Source organism: Mandrillus leucophaeus, unplaced genomic scaffold, assembly GCF_000951045.1.
Source record: "Mandrillus leucophaeus isolate KB7577 unplaced genomic scaffold, Mleu.le_1.0 Scaffold11, whole genome shotgun sequence".
NCBI classification, from domain to species: domain Eukaryota; kingdom Metazoa; phylum Chordata; class Mammalia; order Primates; family Cercopithecidae; genus Mandrillus; species Mandrillus leucophaeus.
In genome coordinates, this window is record NW_012099209.1 from 269,224 (window position 1) to 287,739 (window position 18,516).

At 48.3% G+C, this 18,516-nt stretch overlaps 1 protein-coding gene across 5 annotated transcripts in view; it reads right to left on the minus strand.

Moving 5' to 3' along the window:
* Positions 1 to 18,516, minus strand: part of SMIM7 (small integral membrane protein 7) — a 33,471-nt gene that overhangs the window by 13,584 nt on the left and 1,371 nt on the right. The window contains exons 4-6 of one of the 5 annotated variants that reach the window (XR_001007127.1): positions 13,021 to 13,111; positions 6,273 to 6,414; positions 5,301 to 5,954 (exon numbers count right to left, since the gene is read on the minus strand). Coding sequence is in view for 2 of the 5 variants with exons in the window: in XM_011989913.1 (XP_011845303.1) it covers positions 11,740 to 11,947; positions 13,021 to 13,111 (299 nt within the window). In the remaining 3 variants the exon portion in view is untranslated. Of the gene's footprint in view, positions 1 to 5,300; positions 6,415 to 11,341; positions 11,948 to 13,020; positions 13,112 to 18,516 lie in introns of those variants that run through there. The other 4 variants (XR_001007125.1, XR_001007129.1, XM_011989920.1 and 1 more) reach the window with 4 other exon arrangements.

The following is an 18,516-nucleotide window of genomic DNA, read 5'->3' on the forward strand; positions in this document are numbered from 1 at the left end:
AAAGAAAGAAAGAAAACTGGGTTTTCTTTCGATTGATTAACCACCACACTTGAAAATGGGAGGGAAGATTTCCAGCAAATTTAAAAAACGTGTTTGTGTAGATCTTCGTTAAAATGCAGGCCACAAGGGTACAGATGATTCCCCAAGTGGCTTTGGGAAGGAAGGGACACCTTGGGATTCTCCATCACACCCTAGCTCAGCAGTTGGCAAATTTTTCTGGTAAGGTGCCAAATAGGTGACATTTTCCATTCTGCAGGCCATATGGTTTCTGTGCCACTACTCCACTTTGCAGTTGTAGTATGGAGGTTGCTAAAGCAATTGTAGGTAATACACACACAAAGGGGTGTGGCCAGATTCCAATACAATTTTTTTTTTTTTTTGAGATGGAGTTTCACTATTGTGGCCCAGGCTACAGTGCAATGGCACGATCTCAGCTCACTGCAACCTCCACTTCCCAGGTTCAAGCGATTCTCCTGCCTCTGCCTCCCTGGTAGCTGGGATTACAGGCATGTGCCACCACACTTGGCTAATTTTGCATTTTTAGTAGACAGGGTTTCTCCATGTTGGTCAGGCTGGTCTCGAACTTCCAACCTCAGGTGATCCACCCAGCTTGGCCTCCCAAAGTGCTGCGACTGCAGGCGTAAGCCACTGCACCCAGTCCTAACACAACTTTTTTTTTTTGGAGACAGTCTAGCTCTGTCGCCCAGGCTGCAGTGCAGCAGAAAAATCTTGGCTCACTGCAACCTCTACGTCCCAGTTTCAAACAATTCTCCTGCCTCAGCCTCCTAAGTAGCTTGGACTACAAGTGTGCACTACCACACCCGGCTAATTTTTGTATTTTTAGTAGAGAAAGGATTTTTACCACAGCAGTCAGGCTAATCTTGAACTCCTGACCTCAAGGGATCCACCTGGCTCAGCTTCCCAAAGTGCAGGGATTACAGTTGTGAGCCACTGTGCCCGGCCCCAATAAAACTTTATTTACAAAAACAAGCCGTGGGCCAGATGTGCCCTCTGGGCTGTAGTTTGCTGACTCCTGCCCTAGAGCAGATGTACATGAAGGGCAATGAGGAAACCCATGCAAAAATACGTTCTCCTTCAACGTGCGATGGTGGAGGAAGCAAAATGGATTCCAATATGAACCCCAAGTGAACACTCCCAGGGTAGGTGCTGTACACTGTGGCCTTCTCTGCACTCACCACCCACAGCTTATCACTTCGGCAGTGACTCCCAGACTGTAGTCTTGTTTTCTAACACACAAAATCTGAACACAAACCAGGTGCCCATCAACTGGGGACTGGTTAAATTAATCACGGTATGTCTTTACAATGGCATATTTGCAGTTATTAAGAATCATATTGTGATTGAGCGTAGTGGCTCACACCTGTAATCCCAGCACTTTCGGAGGCTGAGGTGGGTGGGTCACTTGAGGGCAGAGGTTCGAGACCCGCCTGGCCAACATGGTGAAATCCCATCTCCACTAAAAATACAAAAATTAGCTGGGCAGGCACCTGTAATCCCGGCTACTCAGGAGGCTGAGGCATGAGAATTGCTTGAACCTGGGAGGTGAAGGTTGCATTGAGCCGAGATCACTCCACTGCACTCCAGCCTGGGCGAGAATAAGACTGTCTCAAAAAAATAAATAAATAAAAATTTAAAAAAAGAATGATATTGTGGTTCATGCCTGTAATCCCAGAAATTTTGGAGGCTGAGGTGGGAGGTGTGTTGAGTCCACGAGTTTGAGAGCAGTTTAAGCAACATAGGGAGACCCTGTCTCTACAAAAAAAAAAAAAAAAAATTAGCCTGTGGTACGTGCCTGTGGTCCCAGCTACTTGGGAGACTGAGGTGGGAAGATCGCGGCTGCAGTGAGCTCTCATCACGCCACTACACTCCAGCCTTGGCAACAGAGTGAGAGCCTGTCTTTTTTTTTTTGAGATGGAGTCTCGCTCTATCACCCAGGCTGGAGTGCAGTGGTGCAATCGTGGCTCACTGCAACCTCCGTCTCCCAAGTTCAAGAGATTCTCCTGCCTTGGCCTCCCGAGTAGCTGGGATTACAGGCACGTGCCACCACACCCGGCTAATTTTTGTATTTTTAGTAGAAAAGGGGGTTCATCGAACTCCTGACCTCGTGATCCGCCCACCTCGGCCTCCCAAAGTGCTGGGATTACAGGCGTGAGCCACTGCACCCAGTCGAGTGAGACCCTGGCTTTAAAAAAAGAAAAAAAAAAGCCCGGTTTTCTTCAATGAATATGCGTTAGTAGTTAAAAAAAAATTTTTTTTTTTTTGAGACAGGGGTCTCACTGCATCACTCAGGCTGAAGTGCACCATCTCGGCTCACTGCAACCTCTGCCTCCCGAGTTCAAGCGATTCCTCTACCTCAGTCTCCTAAGTAGCTGGGACTACAGGCACGTGCCACTATGCCCGGCTAATATTTGTATGTTTAGTAAAGAGAGGGTTTCACCATATTGGCCAGGCTGGTAATGAACTCCTGGCCTCAAGTGATCCGCCCACCTCAGCCTCCTAAAGTGCTGGGATTACATGCATAAGCCACCCTATCAGGCCTAAAAAATTTTTTCAAACAAAGGAAAACAAACAAAAGCCACTTAAAGCCACTCCAATGGTATTTAAGGATATTATGGACCCCTCCAGGGTTATCTGCCCCAAGGAAGCTAATGTCCTAATAGAAGCCAATGAAGATCACAACACTGGTGTCAGGGGCAGCCTTGATCACAGTGGACAAAATATAAACCAAGTCCAGCAAGAAGGTGGCTAAGGACTGATTTACTGACACCGCACCATAAGTAAAAACGAGCAACACGGCAAGTGTAAAGAAAATAATGCTGAAGTGAAAACAGCAGAACTCATCCTTCCTTATCCACTCTCAAAACATACATACAGGAATACGGAAAATGTTGCATGGGGATGGTGAAGAGAGGAAAAGGTGTACCAGGTTGGACATTGTTTGCATTTTTTTTTTTTGAGATGGAGTTTCGCTCTTGTCGCCTAGGCTGGAGTGCAGTGGTGTGATCTCGGCTTACTGCAACCTCCGCCTCCCGGGTTCAAGTGATTCTCCTGCCTCAGCCTTTTGAGTAGCTGGGATTACAGGCCCGCGCCACCACGCCTGGCTAATTTTTGTATTTTTTAGTAGAGACAGGGTTTTGTCATGTTGGCCAGGTTGGTCTCGAACTCCTGACCTCAGGTGATCTGCCTGCCTCGGCCTCCCAAAATGCTGGGATTACAGTTGTGAGTCACCACCGCACCCAGCCTGTTTGTAATATATATATTTTTTTGAGACAGAGGATCTTGCTCTGTCACCCAGGCTGGAGTGCAGTGGCATGATTTCAGCTCACTGCAACCTCCACCTCCCAGGCTTTTAAGTAATTCTCTGCCTCAGCCTCCTGAGTAGCTGTGATTACAGGGGCATGCCAGCATACCCAGCTAATTTTTGCATTTTTAGTAGAGACGGGGTTTCACCATCTTGGCCAGGCTGGTCTCGAACTCCTGACCTCGTGATCCACCTGCCTCGGCCTCCCAAAGTGCTGGAAGCCGCCGCGCTGGCCTCTGTGTGCAATTTTTTTAAATGCTGTCATCAGCCTTTAATGGTGCGTGTGCAGACTGCACAAAGAAAAGTGGATGAGAAGACAGAAAATGCACACAGTGATGATACCCACAGCAACAGGCGCTCTCAGGCACTCAGCCGCATTCGAGTTCATCGAAACTTACAACAACCTTAGGCACACACAACTTGCAGGCCCATTTTAGAGATGTGGAAGCTGAGGCTTGGAGAGGGGAAAGCAATTAGCCAAGGTCCCACTCAGAATGAGCTGAGATGGGATTTGAACTCACACCTAACTGACCCAGAACATTAGTGCTTAAACGCTACGAGACACTAGGTACCCAAACTTCAAACTCTGATAACCTCTGGGGCCAGTGAAGGGTCTTGAAAAGCTTCCTTAAGAGACACAACCATGAGATTCCATTTTTAAAAGGTACAGCAGCCACCAACTAGCATCTGAAAAAGCCACGCTGCTATTATTAACAATGAGATGACAGTTCTCTGGAGAGAAAGAGGACTATTGAAACAAAACCTCAATGACAGGATTCTCTTCTGAGAGCACGATTCATCCCCATAATGGACAAATGCCTCGCCTCATTGAGACCTCCGCGCCAGTCTGAATAGGGCAGGAAGGTTTCTTCACACCATTCATCTGGCTTGCGAGGGACTCAGCCAAGATCTTGGCATGCCTGTTCTGAGGAGGACACCGACCTCGGCAAAGCCAGACCCAGCAGCTCCGACTTCTGCTACTTACAGACCATGGGGTGATGCTTGGCTGGGATATGGCAAGCAAATGAATTACAGAAGTGATCAAGGAGAATTCTACAACCTGAGAGGCAGCAAAAGTGGACTTGACCCTGGTCTAGCAACAGCCCACCATTAGCAATGACTCTTTCAATACTTTTAGGAGCAGCTCCAGTCAAAATTCCACCTGCTCAATTCTTTTTTTTTTTTTTTTTTTGAGACAGAATCTCACTGTGTCACCCAGGCTGAAGTGCAGTGGCTCAATCTCAGCTCCACCTCCCAGGTTCAAGCAATTGTCATGCCTCAGCCTCCCAAGCAGCTGGGATTATAGGCGCACGCCACCGTATCTGGCTAATTTTTCTATTTTTTTAAGTACAGATAGGTTTTCACCATGTTGGCCAGGCTAGTTTCGAACTCCTGACCTCAAGTGATCCGCCTGCCTTGGCCTCCCAAGTGCTGGGATTACAGGTATGGGCCACTGCGCCGAGCCCCATTTGCCCAATTATTGACCATCATTTATTGAGCTAAATCCAAAAAGGAAACTCTACCACTGACCCTTTTCTTTTTCACGGTCTCCAAAATGAATCCTAGGTTTTTCCCGCAGGGTAATTCAAAAGGAGTCAGGTTGCGGCCGGGCGCGGTGGCTCAAGCCCGTAATCCCAGCACTTTGGGAGGCCGAGACGGGTGGATCATGAGGTCAGGAGATCGAGACCATCCTGGCTAACACGGTGAAACCCCGTCTCTACTAAAAAATACAAAAAAAATAGCCGGGCGAGGTGGCGGGTGCCTGTAGTCCCAGCTACTCGGGAGGCTGAGGCAGGAGAATGGCGTGGATCCGGGAGGCAGAGCTTGCAGTGAGCTGAGATCCAGCCACTGCACTCCAGCCTGGGAGACAGAGCGAGACTCCGTCTCAAAAAAAACAAAAAAAAACAAAAAAAAACAAAAGGAGTCAGGTTGGAAATTGACTTCTTGCTTTAAAAAAAAAAAAAGTATAAACAAAAGGTCCTTTTTAGAAATGAGGTTTATTTTCAAGGCTACTCAGTCCTAAAAGCCTGCATATTTACTTTTTGTCCTTCCTCCAGGTTTACCTCCAAGTCAGGATTTCAAAAACCACCAACATTCGGGCTCATTCTTACTGGTATAAACAAACCAACAAATAAAAGCAGACAACAAAAAACTCAACGAGCAAATCACACAGCTGTGGGATTCAGCGCCAACCCCGGGCGTTTCATTTTGGCAACGAAACCAGGATTCCCTTTCAAAGAAGCTTCTGGAAAATGCTCTATTTCCTAGATGCAGGCCCCTGGTTTTTCAACCTCAAAATCACCTACTCAAAAAGCAGACTCAGAAACCCAAGGTTTTAGAACACGGTCCCAATGTCACCACATCATAAAATCACTCTCATTCTTGCAACTGTACAATGAATGGCTCCCAAAGTCATTTTATTTAACAAAGGGGTCAAGGCAGAGGAAAATTTCCCTTAACATTCCCACAACTGCTCCACATGTCTTCTGTGGAAACACTGCACCAGGAACTAGCTCAACGCTCTTGCTAACAATTTAGTTTCTATACCGGAAGGCTGGTGTCCCTATTACAGGTGGCCCGTTCCTTAAAGCTTTAGGGTTAATCGCAGCTGTACTGAGTGGCCAAGCAGACCCTGTTGGGATGTGAAAAGAATTTGTTAACAGGACCCTGGCTGGGCCCAAAGGCTGTCAGACTCAGCAAGTAACACTGAATGTCCAAAAATACAGCTGTGTTAAACTTACAAGCCAATCCTTCTGCTCAGATCTCTGGAGAGAAATGATTTTTCCTTTATCTATGGGGAATGCAATTTCATCACAGTCCCTTATATAAACCCTCCTGAAACCCGTTCAGTAGACAGCATTCCAATTCAGAGACTAAAGTGAAACTATCTTTGAAAACAGGGACGTGGCTGGGAAGCCATGCCTATCTCGGCGAACACTTTTCCACGCACCACGAGCTTGGGCTTTCTGGGAAGGTTGTCGGCTCTCTGGTCAAGAACATTCTTGAAGTCATCAGGAATGGAGGAATGGAGACTCGGCATCCTGGGAAAGTGAGTTCCTGGTTTCATCGCTGGGATTCAAGAGCCGAACAGCCTGGAGAAGTCAGAGGGCAGAAATGTCTGTGAGGATTTTGAAACGACGTGATCGTTTTAAAAATATTGTCAGAGACTATTTTACATGACTATTAGTTAGATGATTTTACATGATTGCCTGATTTTTTCAAGTAACCTGTGATCCACCTGTGAATATAATGAACAATATTGAATGACACAGTTAAAAGAAGGATATACTCTTTTTTTTTAGAGTCGTGCTCTGCCGCCCAGGCTGGAGTACAGTGGTGCGATCTCGGCTCACTGCAACCTCTGTATCCCAGGTTCAAGCGAGTCTCCTGCCTCAACCTGCTGAATAGCTGCAATTACAGGCACCTGCCACCAAGCCAGGTTAATTTTTGTATTTTCAGTAGAAACGGGGTTTCACCATGTTGGCTGGGCTGGTTTCGAACTCCTGACCTCAAGTGATCCCCCTGCCTCAGCCCCACAAAGTGCTGGGATTACAGGCGTGAGCCACTGCACCCAGCCAACACCATCACCCTATAAGGGAAGGTGGTACACCTGTTAAACAAAAGATACATACAAGAACTTTCGGTATATTCTTTGCAACATTTCCACAAATCTAAACTCATTCCAAAATAAAAAGGTTATCTGAAAAAAATAAGAGAGCAGAAACAGCTGGATTTCCACATGCAAAAGAATAAAGATGGACCCCTGCTTAACGCCATATGAAAAAATTTACTCAAAACAGATCACAGACCTAACTACCTACCAGAATCCAAACTACAAAACTCTTGGAAGAAAACTTACACGTACATCTTTGTAACCTTGGGTTAGGCAATGATTTCTTACTATAATACGCAAAGCACAAGTGACAAAAAGAAAAAAACATAAATTCAACTTCATCACAATAAAAAACTTTTTTTTTTGAGATGGACTCTTGCTCTGTTGCTCAGGGTGGAGTGCCATCGGGCAATCTCGGCTCACTACAACCTCCGACTCCTGGGTTCAAGCAATTCTTCTGCCTCAGCCTCCAGAGTAGCTAGGATTACAGGCGACGGCCACCACGCCTGGCTAATTTTTGTACTTTTAGTAGGGATGGGGTTTCACCATGTTGGTCAGGCTGGTCTCAAGCTTCTGACCTCAAGTGATCCAACTGCCTCATCCTCCCAAAGTGCTGGGATTACAGACAGGAGCCACTGTGCCTGGCCATTCACAATAAAAAACTTTTGTGCTTAAAATGACACCATCAAGAACGTGAAAAGACAACATATGAAACGGGAGACAATGCTTGCAAAATACGCATGTGATAATGAACTGATAATGAGAATACACAAAGAACCCTTATGGATCAGCAATAACCCAATTTTCAAAAAGGGCAGAGAATCTTAAGAAGACATTTCCTCAAAGGAGATGGACAAATGGCCAATAGGTACATGAAAATATGTTCAATATCGGCCGGGCACAGTGGCTCATACCTGTAATCCCAGCACTTTGGGAGGCCGAGGCGGTGGACCACGAGGTCAGGAGTCCGAGACCAGCCTGGCCAAGATGGTGAAACCCCATCTCTACTAAAAACACAAAAATTAGCTGGGCGTGGTGGCACATGCCTGTAATCCCAGCTACTCGGGAGGCCGAGGCAGGAGAATCGCTTGAACCCGGGAGGCGGAGCTTGCAGTGAGCCAGGATCACGCCACTGCACTCCAGCCTGGTGACAGAGAGAGACTCTGTCTCCAAAAAAAAAAAAAAACAAAAAAGAAAATATGTTCAATATCATTAACTATCAAAGAAATGCAAATCAAAACCTTCAAACTGGCTGGGCACAGTGGCTCATGCCTGTAATCCCAGCACTTTGGGAGGCCAAGGCGGGTGGATCATGAGGTCAGGAGTTCAAGACCAGCCTGGACAACATGGTGAAACCCCATCTCTACTAAAAATACAAAAAATTAGTCAGGCGTGGTGGCGCATGCCTGTAATCCCAGCTACTCGGGAGGCTGAGGCAGGAGAATCGCTTGAACCTGGGAGGTGGAGGTTTCAGGGAGCCAAGAACATGCCACTGCACTCCAGCCTTGGCAACAGAGTGAGACTCTGTCTCCAAAAAAAACAAAGAAAATTATAAACATAGAGTGATCATATAACCCAGCAATTTCACTCCTATATAGCTAATAACTAAAAACATAAATCTGCACAAAAACTTGTACGTGAATGTTCTTGTCACCATTATTCATAATAGGTAAAAAATACAAACATCCCAACTATCCACCAACTGATAGATGGAAAACTGGGGTACAGTCATACAAGGGAATATGATTCTGCCACGAAAGGGAATGAAGCATCGCTCCACGCTACAACATGGATGAACCTCAAAAACATGATGCTGAGCGAGAGACGCCAGGCACAAAAGGCCATGCAGTGTATGACTCCATTTACATAAACTGTCCACATGAGGCAAATCCACAGAGACAGGAAGCTGATGAGTTGTTGCCAGGGGCTAGGGGAGGGGGAATGGGGAGTGACTGCCAGTGGGCACGCGATTTCTTTCTGTGTTGATGAAAACGTTCTGAAATTGGATAGAGATGGTGGCTGCACAACCCTGTGAATATTCTATAAAATACTGGATTGAGAAGACAGACTTCCGCGTTTTACTTGTAAACTCTCTCCATGGTTCATTTTCTCCCTAACTTTTCCTGTTATTTTATGAAAATTTCAACACATAGAAGAGTTATGTTGAAACACACTGCCACCACCTACATTCTGCAATTAACACTTTGCTGTACCACGTACCTATCCATGTATCTATTCATTTATCCATATTTTTGATGTGTTTCAATGTAAGTTATAGATGACGTGCCACCGATCCCTAAATACTCAGGGACGTTTCTCCCCTTATTTCAGACTTTTCATAACTTCTTAAAATTTCCAAAGCTCGGCCAGGCACGGTGGCTCATGCCTGTAATCCCAGCACCTAAGGAGGCCGAGGCAGGCAGATCACAAGGTCAGGAGATCAAGAGCATCCTGGCTAACATGGTGAAACCCCATCTCTACTAAAAATACAAAAAATTAGCCGGGCGTGGCGGTGTGCGCGTGTAGTCCCAGCTACTTGGAAGGCTGAGGCAGGAGAATGGCGTGAACCCGGGAGGCGGAGCTTACAGTGAGCCGAGATTGCGCCACTGCACTACAGCCTGGGAGACACAGCAAGACTCCGTCTCAAAAAAAAAAAAAAAAAATTTCCAAAGCTCAAACAACACAGAAGTGGGCACAGGGAGGTTGGGCGTGGTGGCTCACGTCTGTAATTCCAGCACTTTGGGAGGCTGAGGCGGGCAAATAATTTGAGGTCAGGAGTTCGAGACCAGCCTGGTCAACAGGATGAAATCCCATCTCTACCAAAAGTAGAAAAATTAGTCAAGTGTGGTGGTGCGTGCCTGTAGTCTCAGCTCCCTGGGAGGCTGAGGCAGGAGAATCACTTGAACCCGGGAGATGGAGGATGCAGTGAGCCGAGATGGTGCCACTGCACTCCAGTCTGGGTGACACAGCAAGACTCCATCTCAAAAAATAAGAGTAAAAATAAATGGGCACAGGGAATATTGAACCATGCCCAGGGTCTGCCAATTTCCTCAGCAACTGCTGCAGGGTCCCCTCTCTACCCCATCTGGAGTGGATCCTTCCAACTCCCACGCTAAACAGGGTTTCACTCCCATACTTAAGGCACTCATTTAGGGTTTATCCATGGTTACTGCATGCACGTTACACAGCTGAAGTCAGGCTGCACAGATGAGTACCCTCCGGCCTTCTTCACTTTCAGAACGTTTCATTTCCCCATGCAGACAGAACCTTCTGGCACATCATCAGTGACGGTATCATGACAGCTGGTCACATGGGCATCCTTCAAGTTATCTGATCCTTCACCTGTTCTTGGACACTTAGGTGATTTCCAGGTTTTAAATGTCCTGGGAAAGTCAGTCACTCCCTCCCTGAGACAGCCCTTTCTTGAGAAAATCTTCTCTCACCCATGGCCCCCAGTGAAAGAGCTGGCCTGGGTCAGGGGTTGGCTCATTTTCTCTGTAACGGGCGACAGTTTACTAACAGTTTTGGCTCTGCGAGCCATGTGGTCTCTGTCACACAACTCAGCTCCACCGCTGTGACACAGAAGCAGCCACACACATGAACTTTTGTGAAGTTCATTCACAAAAACAGGCAGTGGGGAGATGTGGCCTGTGGTCTGATGACCCTTGACCTAAGTGGTTATAGCAGAATCAAGAACCCCCACCCCAAATGGACCTGAGTGACGCCAAGGTGAGTCAACCAGACTCTGCCCCAGGAAACAAAATCAGGACCCTGGGCTACTGACTACACTGATCTTGGAAAGTTGAGCTGGGAGGACGCCCGAGGCTGCTGTTCTGGTCATAGGCTGGCGGATGAGGGAGTGAAGATGTTGGTCAAACAGGAGAGGATGATGAAGCAGGTGCACAGGAAAGATAAGAATGAGACAAGCATGCTGACTTCTTCCCTGCCCCGGACCTCTGCAAAGACGAGAATGAGAGAAGCAGGTTGACTTCTTCCCTGCCCCAGGACCTTTGCAAAGACGAGATAAGGGAAGCAGGCTGACTTCTTCCCTGCCCCAGGACCTTTGCAAAGACGAGAATGAGAGAAGCATGCTGACTTCTTCCCTACCCCAGGACCTCTGCAAAGACGAGAATAAGGGAAGAATGCTGACTTCTTCCCTGCCCCAGGACCTTTGAACATGCTACTTCCTGTGCCACCATGCTTTTCTCCAGCTCTGCAAATGGCAAACGTCTTCTTGTCCTTTAGGTCTTGATTATTTATTATTTGTTTGGAGACAGGGTCTTCTTCTGTTGCCCAGGCTGGAGTGCAGTGGCAGGATCTCAGCTCACTGCAACCTCTGCCTCTAGGGCTCAAGTGATCCTCCCACCTCAGCCTCCCAAGGAGCTGGAACTACAGGCAGGTGCCACTACACTCGGCTAATTTTTAAATTTTTGGTAAACATGGAGTTCCACCATGCTGCCCAGGCTGGTTTCAAACTTCTGGGCTCAAGCAATTCTCCCACCTCGGCCTTCCAAAGTGCTGGGATTACAGGCCTGAGCCACCGCACCTGGCCATTCCTACACTTTCATGCAAGTTCCTTGACCTCTTCACAAGCTTTCTCTGTTCCTAGGCAAGCCTCATACGTGCTCTCAGATCCTCTCTGCCAGGTAGGATACCTTGGCAAGGGCCTTTCTGGGAATACATCATGGTCCTTGTGATGAGGGTGAAACGCCATCCTCCCCACATCTCCTATGTCCTGGAAGCATCTCCGCAAACAGCCACTGGGGTGGCACGCGGACTGCACAGCAACCCCACATTCGGAGTCTCAGTCGCTCAGGACAGCCAACTTTTTGTCCTCTTTCTTTCTGGGGGAAGTATGCAGGGATGGACCCACGGAGGCCAAGAACACCAGATTCTCCCATTGTGTCTTTTCCCAAATCCATTTACAGCAAATCTCACAATTTGTTAACAGCAGTATCAGAGTTACGGACCCAATGCTAGATGGAAAGGCAATCTGCTTGAGTTTTCTCAGCCTAATGAGAAAATGAAAAGCCAGAATTTAAAACAATAAAGTCTGAATACATTTCTGCTGGCTTCCAGCCCAGCTAGAGCGGGTTCTGGCAGCATGCTGGACATTTAAACCACATTTTCCACCTTGGCAGATGCAGCAGAGCTGGTGAGAGGTGACAGGGCCATGGGCTCAGGAAAGGCATCTCCTGGCAGCCCCTGCAGAGGTGCCAGGCATAGCCAGGGGCTGGAGAACTCCATGTTCCAATCAAGTTCCAGCCTGGTTCGGTGGGGACGCAGGGACAGAGTTTAACCCTTTCAGGTACTGGTTCCCTCACTTACTCATTTTGAAAAGAGAAAGCAGGGCCAGGTGTGGTGGCTCACACCTGTAATTTTGGGAGGCCGAAGCAGGTGGATCACGTGAGGTCAGGAGTTCGAGACCAGCCTGACCAACATGGTGAAACCCTGTCTCTTATAAAAATACAAAAATTAGCCAGGTGTGGTGGTGGGCACCTGTAATCCCAGCTACTTGGGAGGCTGAGGCAGGAGAATTGCTTGAAGCAGGGAGGCGCAGGTTGCAGTGAGCCGAGATCACGTCACTGCACTCCAGCCTGGGCAACAGAGCAAGACTCTGTCTCAAAAACAACAACAACAACAACAAAAAAAAAAACCAGGGCCGGGCACAGTGGCTCACTCCTGGAATCCCAGCACTTTGGGAGCCTGAAGTGGGTGACTCACGAGGTCAGGAGATCAAGACCATCCTGGCTAATATGATGGAACCCCATCTCTACTAAAAATACAAAAAATCAGCCGGGCGTGGTGGCATGCACCTGTAGTCCCAGTTACTGGGGAGGCTGAGGCAGGAGAATCGCTTGAACCTGGGAGGCGGAGGTTGCAGTGAGCCCAGATCGCACCACTGCACTCTAGTCTGGGCGACAGAGTAAAACTCCATCTCAAACAAAACAAAAAATAAACAAACGAAACAGAAAGCAGGATACAAGAGTGATGACTGAAAGAACAGAGAATGACCATCAGGTAGGTCATCCTGGAGAAGGAGACTAAGAGATGACACTGAAAGGAAAGGGCAAGTCGGACTCACACGATCATGCAGAACATCATGAAGATGTTCCACAGGGCGATGAAGATTCGAAAGTATCTGAGGCTCAGCAAGAATTCCCGGATGTTGTCACCTGGAAGAATCAGAAAGCACTTTTATGGCACAGCTAACATCCCACCCCTACTGCCACCTCTGCAGTGGGCTTTTGTGACTTCCACCCACCCGGCACTCACTGCCTCCAACTTCGGCAACAGTGTGGCTTTTCCTTCGGGTTTCTCCCTCTTCCCTACCCTCAGCACTCAGGCTGTGTCTACCACTGACCAATCTCCTGAAAGCACCAAGTCCCTCTGCCTCTGACTGGCTCAAGAAGGGGCATGTGACCCAAGTCCATCCAATGAGAGTCTGCCCTGGGACTTTTCCCCCAACTACTGGCAAACAGACACTTTCTGCCAGGCTTGCTGAGCTGGGAAGATGTAACCTCAGTGCCTACAGGCCAAATCCAGCAGCCTCTTCCACCTGTTTTTGGATGGCCTGTCAGCTAATAGTTTTTACTTTTTTTTTTAATATAAAGATGGGGTTTTGCTATGTTCCCCAGGCGGGTCTTGAACTCCTGGCTTCAAGTGATCCTCCTGCCTAAGCCTCTCAAACTGTTGAGATTACAGGCATGAGTCTCCATACCCAGCTGGTTTTTACATGGAAAAAAAAAAAAAAAGAAGAATAATATTTTGTGAGACAAAAAAACTACAAGAAATTCAAACCTCAGTGTCAATGAATAAAGTTTGATTGGCCCACAGCCATACCTATTCATTTACATATCATGTCCTGCTGCTTTTGTACTACAACAGCAGAGCTGAGTCATGTTGTTGTGCCAGACACACACCATATGGCCCGCAAAGCCTCAAATATTTACTATATGGCCCTTTACAGGAAAACATGCCAGCCCCTCCTCTGGGGTCATCTTTGCCAACCCTGACCAGTCTCACAGCAAAACCAACACAAAAGGGGTACTGAGAGCTGCAGAGAGTCAGATACTGACTCTAACCCTAACCCTAACCCTAACCCCAACTCCAACCCCAACCCTAATCTTGGAGGACTGGTTTGACACCTAAACCCAGGGTGTCTGAAGACAATTCCACCCTTGGACGTTTCAATTTGCTTTAACCACTTTGAGCTGGGTTTGCAGTGTTTACAACTAAAAGCATCCTAATTCAGGCAAGGGAAAGGGAAGGTGTGTCTTGGTGAGACTTATTCTGGTCCCCTTGAAGGCCAAGGAACAGACACCCCTCTGAGGGAAGGCAATTTAGTATGTGAAGACTCCAGAGACCTGGGTTCCAAACCCTTCCTCCAGGGTTTCCAGTCAGTCATTCTCCCTCTCTGGACCTCCAGAATGAAAAGAATGGGTCCAGATTAGGCCAGGCACGGAGGCTCACACCTGTAATCCCAGCACTTTGGGAGGCCGAGGCAGGCGGATCACCTGAGGTCGGGAGTTGGAGGCCAGCCTGGCCAACACAGTGAAACCCTGTCTCTACTAAAAATGCAAAAGTTAGCCGGGTGTGGTGGCGCATGCCTGTAATCCCAGCTACTCAGGAGGCTGAGGCAGGAGAATCACTTGAACCCGGGAGGCAAAGGTTGCAGTGAGCTGAGATCGTGTCAATGCAGAGCAAGACTCTGTCTCAAAATAAATAAATAAACAAATAAAAGAATGGGTCTAGATTAGGTGATCTACAAAGGTGCTACCCGAAGCATCTACAGACTGGGGCTGCTTGGTAAGTACAGCACACACAACACAAGCCCAGAAATTTCTATTTTTCAGGGATGACAACCTGACATTCCTGCTCCATCCGAGCCTGTGCTGAACACACCATCTTGCTGAACACGGTTTAGACGAGCCTGGTATTATCCAAACGACGGGGTTAGTTACATGCAGCACAACCTGTATACATGGCTGATTCAGCACACACTAGAAACATTAAGCGCTTGGTCTGTTTCCAGGAAGTCTGAGAGGCGCTGCTCAGCAAGACCCTTCCCCTAGCAAAGGATCGTGAAAACAGGCCCTCCCACCATCAATAGATGCCAATCAAACGTTACTCACTGCAGGCCATGCACAGTGGTTCACACCTGTGATCCCAGCACTTTGGGAGGCTGAGGCAGGTGGATCACCTGAGGTTGGGAGTTTGAGACCAGCCTGGCCAACATGGTGAAACCACGTTTCTACTAAAAGTATGAAAAAATTAGCCAGGCATGGTGGCGCGCACCTGTAATTCTAGCTACTCAGGAGGCTGAGGCACGAGAATCACTTGAACCCAGGAGGTGGAGGTTGCAGTGAGCTGAGATCACGCCACTGCACACCTGGGCAACAGAGCGAGACTCTGTCTCAAAACACAAAAAAAGGTTACTCATTCCAGGCAGCAGCAGTGTACAGGGGATACAGGAAGAAACGAAGACCGGTGGCTCTGCCCCAACGAGCATATGGGGAGGAGAAATACTAAACAAATATTCCCACGTGACTGCTCTGGTGGGAAAGTTTAGGTGTCCCGGGAACACACACTGCGGAGACCCAATATGGCATGTGCATGGGGAAGGGTGGGAGATCAGAAAAAGCCTTTCCAGCCGGGCGTGGTGGCTCAAGTCTGTAATTCCAGCACTTTGGGAGGCCAAGGCAGGCGGATCGGCTGATGTCAGGAGTTCAAGACCAGCCTGGTCAACATAGTAAAACCCTGTCTCTACTAAAAATACAAAAATTAGCTGGGCATGGCGGTGGGTGCCTGTAGTCCCAGCTAATAGGGAAGCTGAGGCAGGAGAACTGCTTGAACCCGGGAGGCGGAGATTGCAGGGGGCTAAGATGGCGCCACTGCACTCCAGCCTGGGCAACACAGCGAGACTCCACCTCAAAAAAACAAACAAACAAACAAAAAACAAAAACAAAACGCCTTTCTGAGGAAGTGCCAGAGCTCCAAGTTCTGACCTCAAACATGGTCAGTTTAACAAACATGAGCTCAAATCCTGCCTCTGTCCTTCTGCACAAGTGACCTGGGCCCATCCCTGCACTACCTATGCTCATTCCCTCTTATGTCAATAGGGGTGTCAGGCAGCTAGGAAGACCTCAGCACACTGCCTGGCACACATGACGCTCTCAATAAATGCAGCCACTATGGTATTACAGTTAAGCCAGGCAAAGAGGATGGAGAGCAAGGAGCAGCTCCCACAGGGGGTGCAGCATCTGGGCTGGAAGGAGACTGGAGAGAGAGCAAAGCAGGAAGCTCCTGATAGAGCACTGGTGTCCTCCCTGGCATCCCTGTCACTGATGCTCCCGCCACTTTGTGCCAAATCTCCCGCCCACCAGAGCTCTGATTCGGATCTGTACAGTGCAACCCCAGGGCCTGGTAGTGCCTTCCACGTGGTGGGTAACACATGGCTGCTGAGTCAATGTATGAATGGATGGATAAATGAACAGATGGACAGATGGTCTAGTGATTGAGTGCACAACTGCTAGAGGCAGAAAAACCCAGGTTCTAATCCTGATTCTCTCACTGATTTGCTATGTGGCCACAAAAAATGTTGAGCCACGTCTCTGACCCTCAGTTTCCTGATCTGCTTCCAGTTTCCAGTTCTGGGAACTGGAAAGTGACTACTACCTTTTAGGAATGGAGGTAGAATGCAACACTAACAGGAAGCACCTAACTAGGTCAGCACCCAGGGGCAGGCCCCCCAAAAGGAGAGCTGCTGGAGGGTCTTCAAAATCTCAGCTCAGCCAGGCACGGTGGCTCACGGCTGTGATCCCAGCACTTTGGGAGGCTGAGGTGGGAGGATCGTTTGAGGCCAAGAGTTGGACACCAGCCTGGTTAACACAGCGAGATGCCTATCTTTACAAAAAAATTTAGAAAATTAGCCAGGGGTGGTATTAACTGCCTGCAGTCCCAGCTAGTTGGGAGCCTGAGGCAAGAGGATCTTTTGAACCCAGGAGTTCAAGGCTGCAGTGAGCTATGACTGTGCCACTGCACTCCAGCCTGGGCGACACAGCAAGACCCTGTCTCTAAAAGAAGAAAACCTCTGTTCCTCAAGGTTCCCCCATCCCTGGGTAGTGCTCCACCATGGCATCCACCGCCTTGACTGTGACGCCACCTCCTCAAATGGCCTTCCCTTCCACACCCCAGCAGGAGAGCAACCCCATCACCATCCTGTGACTCCCTGTTACCTAACATCACCTCTGTCACCATCTATTCCCCGCTTGGAAACCATGTGTCCCACCCCACGGTAAGTTCCACTCCATCTGTCTTACCCCCACTGTATCCCAGCACCTAGCACAGTAGCCAGCATGTGTTAGGTGCTCAAATACCTGGTGAATGAAAGAATTAATGAATGGATACGACAGTCATGTACAGATCCCCTTAAGACTCCAAACAGCTACACAATTACATTCAGTAGGAAGTGTAAATTCTGGGGCCTCTAGGGCCCAGGCAGATGATAGACATATGAAGAGGTTAGGGCTGGGATGAGGCAGAGTCGACAGGCCCCATCTCCTCAGAGTCCTCAACTGCACTGAACAGATGTCAAGAGCTCTCTTGAATCCTGAGTTGCAGAATGTTCCAGTTTTTCAAGAAAAATCAGACATCTGAATTTTTATATAAAATCGCCTGATTAAAAATCTAATGTTGGCATCTAATTTTAAACGTGGCAGGTCTGCAGCACTCTGAAAGCAACAGCTATGTGTGAGGTTGTTCATTCATTCATTCACAGGCATCGGAGGACTGGTATGGCAAGGACAAAGGATGGGACAAGCCAAGCTAGGGTCTCTTCTCTGAAGTTTATGGTCAAATGTGAGGGGCAGACATTAGCCAGATGACCAGATGACAGCAAACATACAGAAAATTATAACAGTAGGAAGTGATGTGAGTGCTCACATCAGGGAGGTCTGGTGGGAGAAAGAAGTAGATGACAGAGGTAGGCAGAAAGGACAGCACATTATCAGAGTCATCTCCCACTCACACACACGCTCAATGAAAGAGAAAACTCGTGGCTCATGCCTGTAATCCCAGCCCTTCAGGAGGCCAAGGTGGGGGGGATCACTTGAACCCACGAGTTCGAGACCGGCTTGGGCAAGGTGGAGAAACCCCATCTCTACAAAAAAATACAAAATTTAGCCTGGCATGGTGGCACACGCCTGTAATCCCAGTTACTAAGGGGGCTGAGATGGAAGGATCACTTTAGCCCAGGAGGTCGAAGCTGCAGTGAGCCATGATCACACCACTGCACTCCAACCTGGACAACAGAGCCAGACCTTGTGCTAAAAAACGAAAGAAGGCCGGGTGCGGCGGCTCACGCCTGTAATCCTAGCACTTTGGGAGGCCTAGGTGGGCGGATCACGAGGTCAGGAGATCGAGACCATCCTGGCGAACACAGTGAAACCCTGTCTCTACTAAAAATACAAAAAAAATTAGCCGGACGCGGTGGCAGGCGCCTGTAGTCCCAGCTACTCGGGAGGCTGAGGCAGGAGAATGGCGTGAACCCGAGAGGCGGAGCTTGCAGTGAGCCGAGATC